Genomic DNA, 20,194 nt, shown 5'->3' on the forward strand with positions numbered 1-20,194 from the left:
CTCTGCACCGTGAGGCGGATGTGTTCACCAGTCTTCTCACTGTGCCGGCCGTTATTTAGGGGTCCCTGGCTTACATATTCGCACGGTCAGTTGCCCCGCCCCTCACCCAGCATCACTCGGAAAAGGCTCCCGCTCACCCTCAATCTTTGCCGGCATAAGCAGAATCAAAAACTTACATTACATTCATCAGTTAGGACAGAAATCCACAAATCAAAATATAAATATTAGTACAGTCAAATGAAACGTTCATTAATGATAATTTTTGTGTGTGTATCTAAATGTATGCGCCTCTGTGTCTTGTGCTGTGGGGTTTTTTTTTTTTTCCCCCGAATGTATAGTCAGTGCCAGCATGTGTACTCGGTGGGTCTCATTTCCTGATTCCCGGTCAGATGCTGATTTCTCTTTTGTGTGTCGGCTCCACAATGTCACGAGCTTCCGCCAAACATGCCAGTCGTCGCCATGGAATCACACAAAGACCTTTGAAAAAGGGAGGGTGAGTCAGGACATTTTTTATATCATGTTTGACCCATTTTGCCTCCAAACAGGACGAATGCTTCTCCAATACAGCTGCTTCTTCTTCTTCTTAGCATTTCATGATAAATGGCTTCCGACCCCGGGCCTCGTCTCCTGCGATACACAGGCCTCTTTCCGCTAATGGCTGCAGCTCCGTCTCCATTTATCCATTAAGGCCATTTGGAATCGGTCTTCCTGTGCCTTCTATTTTTGACTTTCTTCTCCCACTGCTTCTATCACACAACCAGTCTCTCAATTTGCCAAATGGAGTCACGACTCTTAGGGCACGACGCCGCAGTGAGGAGGCGACCACCCACTGGGCTTTGTCTAACTTTATGCCATGTTGGATACAAGTCGAGTAGATACAACGAGAATACTCACACACAAAATCTCCAAAAGTCCAATAACACACAAACAAAGAGCAATACTGGAACAACCAAATCACTTACAAGGATTTATGAACAAAATGAGGGCGACTGGAAATGGTATTGAGAAGTCTAGAAAACCCATACTTGGAGCACAACAGCAAGCAAGGTCAATAATCAGGGTCCTTAAATACACAGCCAAGCTTGTTGGGGAAATGAGGCACAGGTGCACCTGCCGGAGGGAAATGCCCTTCATTCCAGCTGACAAGACAAAACATGACATACGAGAAGCACAAAGTATTATTTAAAATTATTATTATTATTATTATTATTACGACTACTATTACTACTACTACAATGGTTAACATTTTTTTTAAACTAAATGTATGTGATGCTGTGAGTTGTTTGCGCTGATTCAAAATATACCCTAATTTTATTCTGTAGCACATCAGGTTTGCATGATAATAATACTATTAATAATGGTGGCCCGCTGGTCCAGTGGTTAGTGCGTTGACCTCACAGTGGAGAGGTACTGGGTTCGATTCCCGCTCCGGCCTTCCTGTGTGGAGTTTGCATGTTCTCCCTGTGCCTGTGTGGGTTTTCTCCGATTTCCTCCTACATTCCAAAAACATGCATGGTAGGCTGATTGAATAAGTGCTTTTCTCCATCATCGGGTGGGTGGCCATTTTGCCACGAGCTGTCAACGGAAAACGACAGCAAAGTGCATCAGAGCTCAGGTTGTGAATGTCACATGACCAAACTCGAAAAACAGGTGAGCCATGATTGTTCATTACCTGATCTGTGATTAAAAATTTGCTGACCAATGTTATTATGACCTTCACTGTCATTATGAATTTTTGTTTACACCAAGCCTCTCTGGGTGGCCTCAAAAGCATGAGGAGTGTCCAATATTTTATGATGATGATGTGTGTGACAGATCATATTTTATTACAGCGTAGCCCCCGGTGGACAAGCGGAATGCCAGCGTTACCAATCCTAATGTGCAAGCTCTTATGAACCAATGAAACGTTTATACCAGCTCGAAAATACAACAATTGGCCATGTGAATATCTACTCCAAGCTAATTTTTTTCCATCCACTAAACATTCATTTGACAGATGTTTTTTCATCACCTCTTTCTTTATTGCAATTGGAGGAGTTTATATGATAATAACAAAGATCATCACAATGCATTTGCACTCACTGTTGATGTCATACAATATTATACAGCATTGCAATGGGGTCTTGATAATCTACTGTCCAAAAGTGACTTGCCTCTGGTTTAAATGAACATTATACACCGAAGATCAAAATCAGCATCGATGTGATCCAAAAACATTTAATGTTCATAAAAAAAAAAAAAAAAAAAAAAAAAAAAAAGCTCATTTGAATCCCAGATCATTCATTAACCAACAATGAAACAACCAGCCAGGAATCAGCAAGGAGTCCTTCAATTCTATCACTCGTATTTTAAATTGTTGACAAGTAATTTTATAAATTAAAGACGAAGGTAAAAAAAAAAAAAAAAAACATCATAAAACAATCGCTAGCGTTGTGTGCACGTAGCGTCAAAAAATGTCTTTTCTCGCCTTTGGGGTCACCAGAATTGCAGCTCCCTCTGCTCTCATGTGAGGCGACAGGCTTTAAACCAGCTTGACAGCGCCGACGAAGGTGGCGTCCCCATCCAGGGACACATTGGCAGTGGACCTGGGGATCAGCAGCTCCAACTGGTCACCGACTTCCAGCTTCGCGACACCTGAGGGGAACGTCAGCACACTTCACACCTTGAATTGGCATTGCTGTTTGCTGCTTAGCTCGCGACGCACCGCCCGCTGTTAAAGGCAATGTACAAAGTACAGTGAATAATGAATAATAATAATGCACCTCCTGTGTAACACGTGTTGTAAGGGTACACGCTGTCCATGCTCTGGATGCAGCGGAACAGGATCACGTACTGAGCCTCGTCGCCCACCACCGTCCTCTTCCTGCGGATCACCACGTGGCCCATTGCAAATCTGCTGTCCATGTAGTAGACCTGACCGTGAGGAACAAATTAAGGTCTAAAGATAATACAAGAACGATAATACACTATCATGAATTTTACAATATGTTTAGCACCGTAGTAAAACTGAGTGATTGGTCGATTTTAGCATCGGGGAATTCGAGCCAATTTCGAACGAAGATATTTTTAAAACCTTTTTTATTTAACACAATTTTCTTATCTTATGTGTCCTAACGCACTGAAAGAAATTTGAAATGATATTCAAAGTCCATTTTATTAAGGATTTTTCTTCAGGAAATGTTACTCGCATATTATTAGCTTTTTACGAACAATTACCGTATTTCCCGCACTATGAGGCACTTTGGAGTGTAAGGCGCACCTTCAATGAATGGCCTATTTAAAAACTGTTTCATATGTAAGGCACACTGCATTATAAGGCGCATAGAACAGAAGCCACAATAGTGGCTGTGGTTGCGTCATGCATCCACTAGATGGAGCTACGCTAAAGGGAATACAATACAATACAAAACCGTTTTATTGATATAGAGCCTTCACAACTGCGGCAGCTGTAACAAAGCGCTTTACAGAACATTTAAAATACTGCGTCCAAGAAATCAGAGTATCGATCCCTCTAGAAGGCGCATTGGATTATCAGGCGCACTGTCGGCTTTTCAGAAAATAATCAGTCTTCAGTTCACGACAAAAAACAAAGGAATTGACCTTTCCGTTCCAATACTTTTCGAGTGAAATAACAAAAGAGATACAGGAGCAGGTAAAATGAATGAGCAGATAAAAAAAATAAAATCGATCTGATGTTTTTGTTTTTGGCCACAATGCATTCCGACTTGTGGAGAACTCTGCTTTGTACTATAAATAGCCTTTAGTCAGCCCATAAATAGCCCTGCGCTGGATACAACATGTTCGGATCTGCCGTAGAACTGGAGATGTTTTTTTTCCAGACGTATACCAGTACGAATACTCACTCATGACTACTCACCGATACCAAGTACCGATACAACCGATTCCTTTTGATACACGAAATTGCAATGAACAATCATGACAGTACCCGTGAACAAAGACCTTTCTTTCTTTCCGTTGCCCATGATGTCTGAATTATAAGTGGCTGGCAGCGGCAACCTCGAGGAGTACAATAATACCTTGAAATTTGGCTGCTATCTGTAGGAAACAATACTGATAGTTGCACTCACACACCTGTGCATAGAACTAAATCATACACTAAAACCTCTGTGACAATCTTCATGATTAATCAATATCTTACAGACCTGGACTATTTTTTTTTTTTTTGGATACAGCTCTTGTTATGGATTTCATTAGATTGGTGCAAGTGTAACTAATGAAGTGTTCTTTGCATGGGACTGGTCGATTACCTGGGTTTTATCATGCTTGAACAATGATGTGTCATTAAATATTCATTTTACAAGCACGCATCATTTGCATAGATCGTTTTCTGCGCTGATTGCAGAGGAGCTCGTCTCCTCTGGAAAGCCAGGCAGTTTGAAACATGGGCTGGCGGCGCCCCCGTGTGGTAAAACTAAGAACTAACTTGTAGCATGCGCTACAAACCTGACTGTAGACAAAGTAAAAGCCCTCCTCTCGGACCAGCATGTTATCTCCCACCACCTCCAGCGAAGACCCTCTCCTCAGACCAGTCATCCACGGGATGCCCGTGTATGGCTCCAGGGCAAAATCTGATGCGAGAAGACACATTTATTATCTTGATTTCGGTGATGATTTTGGAACTGTTGAAGTCGGTTGTTGGTCTACAACACGGTTGCTCATTACACCGATCGCGATCGACCGGTAGATCGCGGACTGGTCCCAAGTCGATCGCGAGGGGTGGAGAGGAAAAAAAAGCAAACAAATATTTGTGTGTCTCTGTGCATGTTAGTAATATATTTTTTTGTGTTAATGTACACTGCACCCTAATCATCCTATCAGTCTCATTTTCACAAAAAGTATTAAAAAAATAAAATATAACAAAGCAGGTAAATCTTTAACCTATGGTGGCCCGTGACCTGCGTCACCGGAAGTTGTTATTTTTTGTCGTTATCATTATTCTCATTCAGAGTTTGTTTTGTGTACAATTCACCGAGGGCACGGGCAAGGAATAGAAATCTAGAGGGCCGAGGGAGGCGCTTTAAAACGGTACGTGTGAGCTACGATAGTTAACAGGTTGCAAAAGTGCGCCGCATGCCTCCGTGTCAGGCTGTTGCTCATCATGGCGTGTGTGTGTATGTGCGCGGTAACGGGTCGATCGCGGGAGGTTGGTTGATCGAAAAGTCGATCTTCAGTCCAAAAAGTTTGGGCACCCCTGATGTAAGGAGTCACCAACATAGTGCCCGCGGGCACTTGAGTGCCCCCAAGGACTCACAAGAGGCAATGTCTTCAGACACATTCAATTTCAGAAGTTTCACTGTACACATAGCCGACTTCAACATTGTACTTACCTTTCCTGAAGATTTTCCTGCTCTTGTTCGCCAACAATTGGAGACAAGATTGGGAAACTGGGGGGAAAAAAGAAGCCACCGTTTTTTCTTTTTCCTCTAAAATCCAAGGACAATCAAAGAAAGACGATGACAAAGAGGAACTTCTGATACAAAGGCTTGTGACGTCTCACCTGATGTGTCTGTTCCGGACACCATCCTCCTCCTCCTTAACAGGGTGAATGGGTGTTGACGATCTGGCTGGCCGCTTCTCTCATCACTCACATCCTTGCAAGCATACGTGTCGATTGTTAGTTGTTTTTTGGTGGTATTTTATTTTTTACGTGTCCAGTTCGGCTGTTTAGTCATGCAATGCAGGCAGCAAGCTAGTATGAGGTGGCGACGGCCCTGGAATAGGTACGGGTGATCCCGGTGAAAATGTTAGAACGGTTCACCTGCTCTCCACGCTTGGGCTCCTGACTCTCTTCCCTCCTGCGAAACACCTCGGACTTCAAGCCGTCCACCTCAGCGCTGAGGACCACCAGCCGGTACAAGGAGAGCGCAGACAGAGAGGACGAGGTGATGACCGCTAGCGTGAGCAAGAGGACCGGCCGGGACAGCCCTCGGGCCTCAACAGCCTTCTGGCACGCCCCAGGATCCAAATGCGAGCCCACTGCCATTTTCAAGCTTACTCACGCTGGCAAGGGAGTCAATTCCTCACCGCCAATGCTCTTTGGTTTCACATTCGTTCTCCAGCAATTTCCAGTGTAATGAATACAGTATCAAGAAAAAAAAAAAAAAAGAGAGTGACGCTTCCCCCTCCTTGTTCTGCTTGGCTAACCACATCAACTTCCTGCCTCAACAGTGGCCCTGACCTCACTCAATACACACTAGTGGTGCATCGTAGAGACATATTTTCAATCTAAGGCATGAATTTGGCCAAATGTTGAGATTTGGACCCTACTGTCCAATCGCGGTAGTTGATTGTTTTTGTATCCCCTTCCATGTACGCTGTTTAGTGTGACAAAAAGGCCCCAATTGTACACCTGCATCACCTCAATGTTCCCCTCTTCTTATAGGGGAATGATTGTTGCACACTATTTTGAAGCCTCCGCACTTCAGAGCTGCGACTGGTGCTCTTTCAGGAGTTGGACCGGATGTAGGGGAGAGGGGAAAAATGGAAGCGTTTGAGAGTTGTGCCTAAAGCAGCAAGAAAAAAAAGCTGATCTGAATACTGCATTTATTTAACTCAAATAATAAAGGTAAAGCCCGCGTTAAAAAAAAGGAAGTAAATGGAAACACATTGAGCAGAAAGATGACAGTGACAAAAGTTCTCTGAACATAAAAAGTGAAGTGTCATCAACGGTCAAACGAAATTGTCTTCCGTGATTAATTTCACTCATTTGACAGTGGCGCAAGGACTCATGTATCAATTTTATTGCATGTTACAGCACAGGATACACAAAGTGAAAAGAGGTGCTTACAAAAGCGATGAGTGGATACAAATTCAGAAATGGTGAAAGTGGGAGGAAAGGTGGTCATTCATTGACTTGAGGATGAAGACGATTCATTCGCATGTCCGCTTAGGAAAATGTATATTTGTCAAGTCTTGATACAAAAAAAGTCAATACAGTGCAAGTTTGTTACAGAAACAATCACATGCCAGTTCCTGAAAGCAACACACACACGTGCACTCTTGAACAATTCCATCAGTGAATCCCGATTCATGATGCAGTCGCCATTTACGCAAACATTTATAAAAACAAACGCATTCCGACTGGCTTTGCAGCTTTTAATCACGCAGGTGACTTTGAGAGAACCCCAATCCTTTCAATTTGCAAAAGCCAAGTATGCAAACTGGTTTCACGCTGAAAGAAAACAAAAGCAAACGTGTTCCATGAAGCGCAGTGTCAACATGTCAGAGATAATCGAAGAAACCTCAGCTCACTTGATGCCATGGTGGGGAAGATCAACAAACAAAGAGAAACGAAGAAACCTCAGCTCGCGATGCCATGGTGGGGAAGATCAACAAACAAAGAGAAGCCCACACAGCTTATCAAACACAAACAATTACATTCATAGCAACTCTTCTCATTTGGCTTTACAAAACTGTAGTACCAAATATGGCTGAAGAGCTCCGCTTGTGTGCCGTACTCAAATGGTTTCATTGTTCTGCACTTTTTCAAGCAAGGGCAGACAATGTGGTTTTTAAATCATCAAACTCCGCCAGACCCCCCCCCCCCCCTCCCGGAAGACATCGGGGGGGAAAGGTTAATTAGCTCATTAACAGCCCCCTTCCCCCAAAGGAGTAAAGCCATTTTGGCACATATTGTGGGAGGGTAACAAGAACCTCAAAACACAAAAGATGGATTCTTAATAACGCATGCGTCCACTTGTCTGTTGAAATACACACACGAGTCCATCATAGCCTGGATTCCAATTGCTATTCCAGTGGATGGATATACTGTAGTTCTGACAAACACAATACTTCAAAATAAATAAATAAATAAAAGTGATGATGAATCCAAATCTTAAAGAGATGACATTTTCATTCTGCGACTTGACAGAGGAGTATTAGGGCCACACAGAAAAGGACACGCCCCCATAATTGGAAGGTTTCAATTCAAAGAAAGAACAATTCAGTGGAATATTTGAATGTATTTTTCAAAATGTTGAAAGTTGTATCATTTCAAGTTTTCTTGTGGTTGTTTTTTTTTTTTTCTTCAAGAAACTATGTTAGTGCGTGTGCTGGGGCACCGTGGCTTGGTCGCAAGTCCATCGCAGGGCAAATAAAGACAATCAGTCACACTCGCGATGACAGACAACTTTTTCAGGGAAAAATTCACAAAAAAAACAATTTGGATGTTTTTTTTGTGTCACTATGTTCCTCCATGTTGGCCCTAACGCCCCGTGTTGTTTTCCTTGGCATCAAACTCAAAATATCATTAGGAGGATGGTCATGAAATAATGAAGTTGTATTTACATGAATGTGCATGATTTATTGTGACATAGGGCTGAACGATTTCAGGAAAAGATTGAATTGCAAAGTCATTTCACCATATTTTTGTTTCCCAAAATAAAACTTCAGGGCAATTTTCACTATGTACATTACCATTTCCATCGACGCAATTTACATCGTATCATCCATCATTTTTTAAATGATTTCTATTCCGTTGGGGCATACGTCAGCCAGCAGTGGCCTATAAGCTTAAAAGTATATTAATATTGTGGAAAATATTTATCATATTAATGCTGGGTTTTTTTTTTTTGGTCTTGAGTTTTGAGTCCGTACAATAAATATTCTCAATTTACAGTCTCCTGTCTTTTTTTTTTTATTTCATTCAATTTAGCTTTGCTAAGACATTCGAAAATACAAAGTTTCGAAATTGCCCCGCTGAAAATGTTTTGAGGCAAGAAACTGTAGTTTGCTGCTACACACCGTGGGAATTTGAAAAATTAGACGTATGACTCATAAAAAGAAAAGCAAAAAATCAGCTGTTCATTTGTTATATTTTCATATTTTTATTGTTTAATAAAACCAATGATTCAGGTTGCAGCTCTCGCTCTCTCATACAGACAAAAACAAAAAAACGAAGCTTTGACGATACTGTGATCACATCATCTGGAGCCACGATTTCGATGAGAAAAAAAAAATGCAAAATCGTTCAGCCCTCGTGTTACAGTCAGATGTCACGTCTTGTGGGATGGACTAAAGAGTTGCCATGTCGTTGCCGCTCCATAATCACATGACCACAGATTACGTCAGCAGCTGAAATACGTTTCGGCCCGCATGATCATTCACTCGTGACCTCATTTATTAAGACAGTGATCCCCAACCAGAGTGCTGCGGCCTTTTTTATGAGTCACTAGAAATTATTCAATTTTCACCACATTGGTCCGAATAGTATTTATTTGTATTAATGATGTGTTGCTGTCTGTGCCAGCACAGAATAATTAAATGCTCTTCAACTAAATGGGAGAATGTGTTTTTGTTATGTGCTGTCCCTTGGGATTTTATTCAAATCAAGACTATATCCCCTGACTTATGAAAGGTTGGGAAACTCCGTATTAAGAGTCACAAACGAATGCATTCGTGGCTGGAACACAAGACAAAGGTATGTTTCCGCTCCCTGAACAAAACCGATTTACAGATTGAGGGGGAAATTAAATAAGAGTAAAAAAAAAGTGCCCTCAGATGATGGTGACACTCGCAGATGTCTGCACGCTCTCCTCGTGGGCGTGGCTCTTGAGGAGCTCACAAACAAACTGCTCCAAGGCGGCAAAGTAGCCCTGGCACTGCCACGTGTCGTTGTGCGTGCCCTCGGGGAAGATGGCCAGGCGTTTAGTCCGTGACGGTGACATTTCGTACAGTTGCTTCATCATGACCGGCGGTATGAGCTGGTCCGACAGGCCGGAGACGAACAACGAGGGCATGCGGCATAGCGCCACCTGCCGATAGGACAGGAACTTATTCCTGTAGCACCACAGGGGCAGCAGGCGCATGGGCAGAAAGGAGAAGAGCGTCGTCGCCATGTGTGGGATGCTGAGGAATGTGTTTTCCACCATAATGGCCGCCACGCGGTGCGGATTAGTCGACGCCAAGCGGATGACCACGGCGCCCCCGAGCGAGCGGCCGAACAGTATCACTTTGGTCTTGTCCAAATCGGGCCGGGTCATCACGTAGTCCAGCGTTGCCTCTGCGTCCAGGTAGAGGCCCTCCTCGCCGGGCTCGCCGTCACTCTTCCCGTAGCCGCGGTAGTCCACGAGTACGACGTTGGCCTTCAGGTTGACCAGCATCAGCAGCGCATTGGGCACCCTGTGGCCAATATTGCCCGCGTTGCCGTGGAAGTAGAGAATGGTGGGCGGCGCCGAGGACGCGGGCCCGCTCACATTGGCGCCCGCGACTCCGGGAGGCGCGTCCCCGCCCGTGAAGCGCAGCAGGATCAGGTTGAGCTTTACACCGTCTTTCGTGCGGATATACACGTTTTCGTGAGGGATTCCTGTCGGCACGGGGACGTAGAGGCGTGACGACGACGGCTGGTCGGGGAAGTAGAGCAGCGCGTCTTGGAATTTGTAGAGGATTCCCGCCACGGACACAAGGATGAGAGCCAGGAGGATGAAACCGCCATACAGGTGGTAGGTTAGGATCAGAGCCAGCAGGGAGACACGGCAGGCGCCCCAGGACCAGGAGACTAAAGTGAGAGCACAGCGCTCTACTGAGCCCCACAACCTCAAGGGCTTCTCCATGGCAACACAGAGTGTGGTCACAATAACAACAACCTGAAAATACAGAGAGGCCCGCACATGAGCAGAAGAGACCCCCAAACTAAATACAGTACCAAATGACAATTTTAACTAATTATTAAGTAGAAATTTGCATATAATGCAACCTTGATTCAACGGACAGAAAATACTGGCCATTCAAAATGCCCCTTTGAATAATCCCTTTCAAAGTCTGGCAGTTGCAGAATTGGCCGCAATTTGGCACATGGGCGCTGTGGTGCCATCACAACACTGGTCACGTGTTTCTGACTTCCTCTGTCTTCTGACTTCCTCTGTCGTCAGAAATAGACTTCACGTAGACTCGAGCTAAAAAGCGTGTCAATGTGGTGGCCATGTTGGCAGGGGCGACTTCCCCGTCAAACCGATGTATGGACAAATGTGCTGATCTTGGGAGGAGGGGTGAGAGTCCCGTGAAAGATCACTTCAAATGTTTTCAAACCCTTTTTTTGTAACATTAATTTATAATTTTTTTTTTACAGTACTAAGTATATTTAAGTTGCGACAAAAGTACAAAACTTTGTTGTTGTTTTTTTTTTGGGTTTTTTTTTACAGTGTGGCTGTTTTTGGTTCATTAAAAAAAAAAAAAACACTTCGATGTAACATTCAAAAGCTCTAACGGACAACCCGCTCCCGTGGTCTGTTAAATCAAGGTTCCGCTATATTGTATAAAAGATCAGTTTGTCAAGCAAAAGATTCTTTTCTGACTTTGTTTTGGTGGCAAATGCTTCCATAAATGAAGCTGCAGTGTTCGTACATCTCAACGTGACCTAAATTCAAAACGTTTTAAAACTAAGTCAATTTGAAATCGAATTTGTTCTCTATCTCCCGTGTTGTCCAAAATAGTTACGGTGGCCTCCCTCACGAAAACCCCATCGCTGTTTTGTTGTTTTCGCAGTCATAACTGAGTGACGTCTACATTATCCATCAATCCATCCATCCTTTTTACGATCCGATTTATCCTCACAAGGGTCGCGGCAGGTTCTGGAGCCTATCCCAGCATTCTTCAGGCAGTAGGTGGGGGACACCCTGAACCGGTTGCCAGCCAATCGCAGGGCACACAGAGATGAAGAACCATCCACACTCACACTCACACCTCGGGGCAATTTGGAGTGTCCAATCAGCCTGCCATTATGTTTTTGGAATGTGGGAGGAAACCAGAATACCCGGAGAAAACCCACACAGGGCCGGGGAGGACATGCAAACTTCACACAGGAAAGCCGAAGCCGGGATCGAACCCACAACCTCTGCACTGTGAGGTCGACGCGCTAACCACTGGAACACCGGGCCGCCCTCTCTACATTATATTACTATGATTCTAAAGTTATTATGAGATGATGATAAAATCTTGATTTAAGATATCTGAATGCCAATTACGGCCTTTTTTTAATGTTATTTTTTGATTCATAGATTCAATTCTTTTGAGGACTTTTTTGGGACCTGCGAAATCCCTGAGCTGAAGGACACAAAGTCTAGACATCCATGTTAAAAATGTCACATTTTGGTGATAGGAAAACAAAAAACCGAGACCATGATGAATAATTTTTGAACCCTTTGCCAGCATATAAACCGTAAACCTCAGTCAGAAAACAAATCTTGTGCCTCCAATTTCACATAACAGTGCCTATATAATTCGAAGAAGCCTTTTTGAAGTGCTGCACTTTACATTGTATGCAACGACTTAATTGTCTCCATGTGGTGAATAATGTGTGGATCTGGGACAGTATTGCACAGGCTTTTCCCGAGAAGCTAACGCCCACGTTAAGCGTCGCTGTTAACAACAACGAACGGCACACCCAGCTTTGTATTTTAAGTATTTTCTGCACAGTACTGGAGTAGGTGACAGTGTCAATGTAGGCTAGTGCTAACCCAACTGTCATTTCCCGTCGACCTAACACCGAGTTTGTTAAATCGACGTGGAACAAATTAGTAAATATTGACAAGGATAAACACCTTTGACTTTCATATTAGTAAAGAAACAATTGGTAATCGTGTTGATTGTCAACGAGGACGTTCTTTGAGTGTTTTTTAGCATTCCAAAGGCTATCGGGAGGCTACTAGCGTTAACTAGTCGATGTTAACCAGGCGGCCGGGTACTTCAGACTCACCTTCCTCTCATTTTCACCGCATCAGACCCGTGAAGTGCCGTCAACTCGGTCGCGCGAAAACAACGCGGAAGCTGTCACGCAGATCCTTGGGAATCAGGTAAACTTTTTGAAATGACCTGCCGTAACAGAAAACCGGTGCGGCTTGCTTTGCTACACGACTGGTTAGCATTCACGATTTTGGCTTCCGGGTGGAACTCAGTCAGGGTCATTTGCTTCCGGATAAAAGAAAGGTCTTTGTTAATATACATTAGTAAATTACAGCCTTATCTTGTATGCGTGTTTTGTAAGAATAATCACATACATCTAAATCATTTCAATTGATTATTTTGAAAAGTGACATCAAATATGTAGTCGGCGGTTTAACAAGGCCGCTTCATGTAGTTCACACACCACTCAACATACCACACGAGGTCGCTCTTCCATCAGTACTGAATTTATTATTCAAAAGAGCTCAAAATTCAGCATAAATGAAATAGAGTACGGAATTGTTACATGTTATTACTGCCACTACCGTTCACACAAAACACATTAAGTGATTAGAAAAAATGTTTATTGCTTACTTGTAAAGTGAAAAGCTGAAATATTGGAAATCTATTTTCAACGATGTTGGGTTAGTGTTTCAAGTTCAGGGTTTCAAGACATTTAATTTTGATTATTGTTCCTCGCCGTGATCCAACCTTGGTAAATATATATATACATTTCCACAAAACTGACGTATATTGTCCATCCATCTGAGTTGCTGGCAACCAGTCCAAGATGTACCATGCCTCACAGCCAAAGTTAGTTGGAATAGACTCCAGATCACCTGTGACACTACTGAGTTTAAGTACAATAGAAAATCGATGGATAATGTACATTCGTTTTTGTTTTTTTTAATGAATTTACTACGACAAAAAATAATCAAAAAGGTATTTTGCCCAAAAAAATTGTATACCCGTTCGATAATTAATGAAATACCTCAAACCTTAAGCTTGGGAACATCTTACTTCCCCCACAGTAAATCCCTGGGTCAAAGGAAAAAGGGAGGACAACATGTTAATCTGGAAATCAAGTACATTCTGTATCCCTGTTTACAGCCATAAGACAAATGGTGAGTCCGTTACCTGACAATAATAGGACAAAGAAATGTGAGACAACCACTTTACTATACATACATCATTATCAAACCATTAGAACGGCAACATTATGATTGGATACATACTGTAAATACATTATGGATTTTTACGCGTTCTCTTCCCTGCTGGCGTTTAACATCTCGCTCACACTCCATCATGTGACCTTGGAGGGAGGCAGACAGACGAAGAGCAGGCTAGCACAGCTGTTGGCCATTTAGCTCTGTCCTTGAGGTTTCACTGATTTGATTCCAGGTTGTCACAGCCAACATAAAAGGAAAACAAATGCCATAGGCTGGTGTGATGCTGTGCCATTCAGACTGCGAACAGTTTATTGCATGATAACTACAGCTGAAGAGGGGGTTCTGATAGTATCGAACAGTATTGCACCTTAAGGTGCATCAAGGAGAAGTAGGTCACAAGATCATCATTTGCTGCATGATGTCACTGAAGCCTGAGGTTAGTGGAAGCATTGCAAGCTGCAGTGCTAGATTTTTAGCCTAAATGCAGCACCATGCACTCTAAAAACAGGCAGTGTAGTTCACTTTGATAAGTGCATGTATTTCCACTTTTATATACTGGACAGTACCTACCTACCTACTTACCTACCTACCTACCTACCTACCTACCTACCTACCTACCTACCTACCTACCTACCGACATTTCTGATGGAATTCAATGTGGCGATCAAACACTAGTCAGAATATGTAAAGTGAAATGTTGCCCAACAACTGAATAAGAAGACATTTCTGACACATCAATTGCTGTAATTGAAAAAAAAATCAATCGTTCAACACATTCAATCTGAGTATGCTAATCGACCTTTATCTTGTTCAAATTTCAAAACTATTTTCATCATTGGAAATATGGTGAATATAAATTATCTGAATGTCTGTTATCTGCTACACGGAAAACTAGCTGAAAGTGAATCAATAGTGTGTCTGCACTGGTTGCATTGAAACAGCGCGTTTCATTTTGGAGTCACCAACACACACACAGGTGTAAAAATTGGTGCAACTGCATTTTCATGCCAGGGTTTAGCTACCGTGCTACAAATGGATGAGCTTTTTTTCTATTCCATTCCTCTGGTGCACCTGAAAAAACAGGGCTAAGAGGGGAGCCACTTCCATTGGATGGTAAACAAGCGAGCTCTGTTCACTCCCACAACAGTGCAGACGCCCCTTCCTAACTGCACCCGTCGACCAAAATAACAAAAGAAAGAAAAATCCATCCATATGCAAAGTTAGATTGCCCTTTCCACTCGCCTTGCATTGGGCATGAAAATAGGAACCCAAGTGACTCTTAGGTGAGTGGCGATCTCTGATGGAATTAGGTTATAAGAGACTGACAGCTGGCTTCTTCACTCACACTTAACTACATTTTGGAATCTTTTGACAAATAGTCAAAACAAACAGACATGTACGCACACTCAAACATACACACACCCACACACACATACAAACCAGGACATACACAGGCACACACTGGAACTTCACCTACACCAACCGTATGGCTCTAAAGCACCGGAGGGCCACAGCTCAATAAAAGTGGGAGCTGCTGTAGGACGAGCAGTGATTTGATGACCTAGCGGGGAATATCATATCATCAGGCCCGGGGACATGTTTATCATTCACCTCACGCCAACACTGAAGCAGCATTGTGCAAGTGCAAGGCACCCATTGACCAAATTAAAGGCTGTACTGCACCCAATAGCATGCACGTTATCATCCTGTAAGATTGGAGCTATTGTTGGTCAGAATTTTACGACTGACGCCGCAAGCTTATCTGATGGTGTGTAGGAGTTAGCGTTTGTTATGATTTGTTTGTTTGTTTTTTTGATGCATTTGTAAAAGGCGCACTTGAGCTCATCTGACATCTGATCTACATGTAACTAAATGCCATGCACAAAAGTGATAGATTCGGTGTCCATGGTTACAATGTAAATGTGTTATCACCTTGGCGACAAGGGCTTTGAGTCACGGAGGACAGCCTCGATATGATGATACAGTGGAACCTTCAAAGTCGAACACAGTCAGTTTCAGTTTACCACCAAGTTGTTCGAATTTCAACATCTTTTTTCCTACTGGCAATAGTATAACAGTTCAATCGTTGTATAATAGAATGAAATAACAATCATAGAAAATAAAACTACTGTACTTGCCCTTTGAAGATACCTGGCAAACATATAATAGAGAGGAAAGAGGAAGCAGTTTCTTTTGAAGATAGGACAAGAAAACCGTTATTTGTCTCACAATGGAGAAATTCGCAAATTCTTCTGGTCATTCTTACGCTAGCCTTTAGCCATTACAGTAATATCGACTATCAATATATCCATCCATTTTCACTAGTGCTTGTCTTCATAGGCTTGTGGGTGAACTGGAGCCTATCCCAGATGGTTTTGAGTGAGAGGTGGTATTTCCCCTTGGACTGGTCACCATCCAATTTTATCTTACTGCACTATGATATGTTTGACTTCGGAGGTTTAACCCCCCCCCCCCCAAATCTTTTGATTTTAGCACGTTTTCGGCTATAACTTTAGAGGTTCCATTGTTACGTAATACTTTTAACTTTACTTTAAAGCCAGGTAACAGGTCATGAGGATGCACAAATCTCGACTGATATTACCTGTCACTGCAATAAAATTACACTGATTCATAATTAAATCAGTACCCGCAGCTCCCGTCGCTCTGCTTTAGTGCCAGTCAAGTTTTAATGAGATTGCACATACAGTATCGTGATGGCTCAGTCAGCTGTAGTAAAATAGGCAGCCCGTGCCTGCAGCAATGCCCTCTGTGCCGTTCCCAACAGGAATGACTTGGCTGGAAATTGCTGTACATCTCCGATAGTAATTAGGAGACCTCCTGTCGTGAAGAACATTTATTAAAATCCATCGTCACCCTCATCCCCCATTGTACACTAGCCCACCATCAAACCTGGAAGCTTCCAACCATTCTATAGGTCTGAGCTTTTATGAGGTATGTACAAGGACATATGTCGGTGGGTGACCAAAAATTAGTAGTTTTTCTCATAGGGACAGGGAGTTTTTGATTTTTTTTTTTTTTGTGCCTTAAATTAAATTAGCATTTAGAAACTGCATTTTGTATTTCCTTGGGTAGTCTCTGTGTGTTATTTAAATTTTTTTGATGAATTAAAACCTTTGTATGCAAAGAACACAGAAATCAGGAAAGGGCAAAATACTTTTTCACAGCACTGTACAGTGAGGTATTTTGACTGCTCTTGTTTATACTCGGCAACATTTTGTATGTATTTTGTTTGTTTTGATAGTTTTTGTACAACCATGGGGCAATTGACTTAATACATACCACTGTAAATGTTATGAAATACAAATAACGAGTGACCAACTGCTTACCAAATATTTAGCCCTCTATCTCTATATAAACGCTCACGATGAATCTAATGAAACTTATCAACCCTTAAGAGGGGTATTGTTATTCCATAGTGGTATAAATCTTTGCAATATCTCGGAATATATACTGCATTCGGAGTGGAAACAATGTAAAAAAAAAAATAAAACATTCTCCTCCAGTTCTTCTTGTGATGGCACAGCTAGATAGATGGATAATTAGTACATTTGCCTATTGTGCCAAAAATAAAGATGAAAAGACAAACTTTCAGAGCAGGCTTCCTTTTGTGTCTCCAGACACTTGAGCAACCTCCTCAGTGGGAATGTTAATGTGCCAGAGCTGCAGAATCAAGCACTCTTCAAGATTGATCCAAACTCCTGTTTTGTTTTTAGCTCAGAAAGGAAAACCTCCTTGCTTGCCATCATTTTGCAAACCGACTTCTTTTTGTGTCGCACTTTGGCCAAATGAGTTTCAACCAGCAACTCAATGTCAATGACATGACATAATGAATAGGGTGCATTTGGGGAAACTCCCCTTATTACCTGATCTTTTTTTTTTCTCTCTCTCTCCCTTGTTACTTGCTGAGAAACTCAGTTATTTGTTGATTGGGTGCTCAGCTCAAAGCATCAATGCATTTTTTGGGAATCATTGTGTGGCATTTTGGTGCACTAGAACCTTGTTGAAGTGACTGGAAGAGGTTCATACAGACTTAAATAGTGCTTTGCTGCTGTCTTGTGGCATCTTGGTGCCAAGGAACTGCAGTAAACCCCCGCATATATGTGATTCAGCATTCACAAAACCACATATAAGTCGACGGATGGTGGGTGTGGGTGTGGGTGTGTGGGGGGGGACTATTCACAATTATTTGCTAACAAACAACAACAATAACCACAACCTACATTATCCACCTTTTTCCATTTTCAAGCTTACCCCCTCCCCCCACTCCCACACACACAGCAATGCCCTGTGTGGAAGCCCATATTGCACATACCAGTAACCACCCCTGATTTTGAATCTACGATAATGTAATGTGTTTCAAAGTTATCACTGTGAAGGTCTGACTTATGGGACAGGGCCACTATCAAGAAAGCAAGTCAGCACGCTTCACAATCTGACCCCCGCCCCACCAAACCCCAAAAAGAAAATCTGCAACAGCAAGGACATACTGCGAAGACGCGACGCGGCAGAAAACGTCTTTGGATTCTTTGGATTGCGGTTATATTGTTAGAGCACAGTGAAGACCTTTGTAAAGATGGGGTAACTGATAGAATTTCAGCAAGGTCAAGATACTCTGCGCTTAATAGCAAATGCACCCAATTTAAAGGAAAAAGTTACTGGCTCTGTGCAGGTCAGTGAGAACACTATCACAAATAATACCCAACAGAGTGAGATTTGGCCAGATTTGCTGTTTGAGCGTTTTGTAGAGAAAAGGACATCTTTCAAGGTGACATACTGAACTATTCTTTTTTTTTTTTTAATTCACATTTGAAGAGTTTCTAGGTGCGTTCATAACATGTCGACAGCATGCTTAAAATAAATTACCCCAAAGATCAAGAATTATAGTCGACATGTTTTTATGAATGCTGTTTCCGGAGACACAAAAAGAGAGTTTTAAAATCCAGGGGTTTTGACACCCCATTTCTTGCGATGCTAAAATTGGCCTGTTTTAGGGGTTGATCTCATGCAATGCGCTAGCCTTCATCGCTCCCCACATACTGTTTGGCTAATCGTGACTGCGGCTTTTTGAAAATCAATGCTGCTTTCCTTGCAGTGTGAAGCCATCAAAGGCTAGTTTAAAAATAGACACTGGTGCTTTGAGATACAAGTTTAATTTGTTCCATGTCCACAATTGTACATCAGAACAACTGCCCCTCGTCCCCTATATATTGTCTTGTATTATTTTGTCATTTTATGTTAACTTCTTTTGATGGCGGCGCGGGCACCTGCAGCGGCTCCTCTTGTTGTATGTTGTTTTGAGAGGAAAGAAATTTCATCTGTGCTGCACATTTGACAATAAAGTTGTACTTGATACTTGATACTTGATACTACTGATAGAAAGTAAAATTGAAGAAAAGGTGGACTTTCATCAACATTTTAAAGATCCCTCTTCAAGTTCAGCACCACGATTTTGAATTGTGCTTGAAAGATGAAGTACCAAGCTAAAGGTGGAATGAAAGTAAACTCAAGTGCAATTCCTGATTGATGACTTAATTCATTAAGAGAAGTGACCCGATTTTTTTGGCACATTTATTTGATTATGATGAAAATCCAAACAGAATCCTCCCTCTGTTTTAATCTGGTTAAACAGCAACAGAGGAAGCTACGAGGAGGAATCCCGCGCTGTAATTTATGGATGGACGTCCTATAGCTGTGCCACTTGAGTCCCGTGACCCTGTAGTAAGTCAGCATAATAGCAATCGCTCAGGGATCCTCGTGATTTACACGCTAGGCTTCCAACCTGCAAATGGGAATAAATCATTGCCACACCTCCTCATCCACCTCTCTTTATCTGCGCGCTCAGCTCTTAGTCGCTGTCTCTTCCCGACCCTTTCTCAGTCTGTCACAGTCGCACATACTCACACACAGGCAGAAACACGCTCGGAGCCACTTCCCCCTGCTCACCCCTCGAGGCCCACACATAACCGCTTAATGAAAAGGTACTTTACACAGGCGGCCGTTCACTGGGGAGATATCTCTTTAAATGTCACTGTTAATGTCGGGAATTAGCACAGAGCAGCAGGTAGTGTATCAGCCCGTGGACATGGACATGCTGATGCCAGTGTATGATACCCGGCACACACACTTATTGCTTATTTGTCCTGCGCCTGCACATTGCACTTTCTTATTTAGGTGCAGATCCCACCATTGATTTATAGGCCAGCGGGGCCGTCAAACTCGCCACTTGATTACAACGTATGACTGCAGCTGCAACCGTGACCCCGCGTGACCTCAGAAATCCGCATACATAATCAGATCAATGTGATCAAACTGTATATATATATATA

At 42.6% G+C, this 20,194-nt stretch overlaps 2 protein-coding genes across 2 annotated transcripts; both read right to left on the reverse strand.

Moving 5' to 3' along the window:
- Window positions 1-1,999: 1,999 nt before the first annotated feature.
- On the reverse strand, window positions 2,000-6,171 carry tnfsf13b (TNF superfamily member 13b). Its single transcript, XM_019884669.1, has 6 exons — window positions 5,780-6,171; window positions 5,519-5,612; window positions 5,349-5,405; window positions 4,465-4,589; window positions 2,763-2,913; window positions 2,000-2,634 (listed from the first exon to the last, which is right to left on the reverse strand). Exons 1-6 carry the CDS (start codon window positions 6,002-6,004, stop codon window positions 2,522-2,524), a joined length of 765 nt encoding a protein of 254 aa, XP_019740228.1. The 5' UTR covers window positions 6,005-6,171; the 3' UTR covers window positions 2,000-2,521.
- Window positions 6,172-6,739: 568 nt separating this feature from the next.
- abhd13 (abhydrolase domain containing 13) lies at window positions 6,740-12,912 on the reverse strand. Its single transcript, XM_019884724.1, has 3 exons — window positions 12,713-12,912; window positions 7,321-10,604; window positions 6,740-7,262 (listed from the first exon to the last, which is right to left on the reverse strand). Exon 2 carries the CDS (start codon window positions 10,569-10,571, stop codon window positions 9,516-9,518), a length of 1,056 nt encoding a protein of 351 aa, XP_019740283.1. The 5' UTR covers window positions 10,572-10,604; window positions 12,713-12,912; the 3' UTR covers window positions 6,740-7,262; window positions 7,321-9,515.
- Window positions 12,913-20,194: the final 7,282 nt, after the last annotated feature.

This window comes from Hippocampus comes, unplaced genomic scaffold (genome assembly GCF_001891065.2).
Source record: "Hippocampus comes isolate QL1 unplaced genomic scaffold, H_comes_QL1_v1.1 scaffold95, whole genome shotgun sequence".
Taxonomy (NCBI): Eukaryota; Metazoa; Chordata; class Actinopteri; order Syngnathiformes; family Syngnathidae; genus Hippocampus; species Hippocampus comes.

What these genes read in the sequence shown, in the direction of transcription:
- tnfsf13b (XM_019884669.1), bottom strand. Translation starts at nt 6,004, where the DNA reads ATGGCAGTGGGCTCGCATTTGGATCCTGGGGCGTGCCAGAAGGCTGTT. An exon ending in GTCCGGAACAGACACATCAG is followed by an intron (nt 5,406 to 5,518) that starts GTGAGACGTCAC and finishes TTTTCCCCCCAG; the next exon opens with TTTCCCAATCTTGTCTCCAA. An exon ending in TTTACTTTGTCTACAGTCAG is followed by an intron (nt 2,914 to 4,464) that starts GTTTGTAGCGCA and finishes CCTCACGGTCAG; the next exon opens with GTCTACTACATGGACAGCAG.
- abhd13 (XM_019884724.1), bottom strand. Translation starts at nt 10,571, where the DNA reads ATGGAGAAGCCCTTGAGGTTGTGGGGCTCAGTAGAGCGCTGTGCTCTC.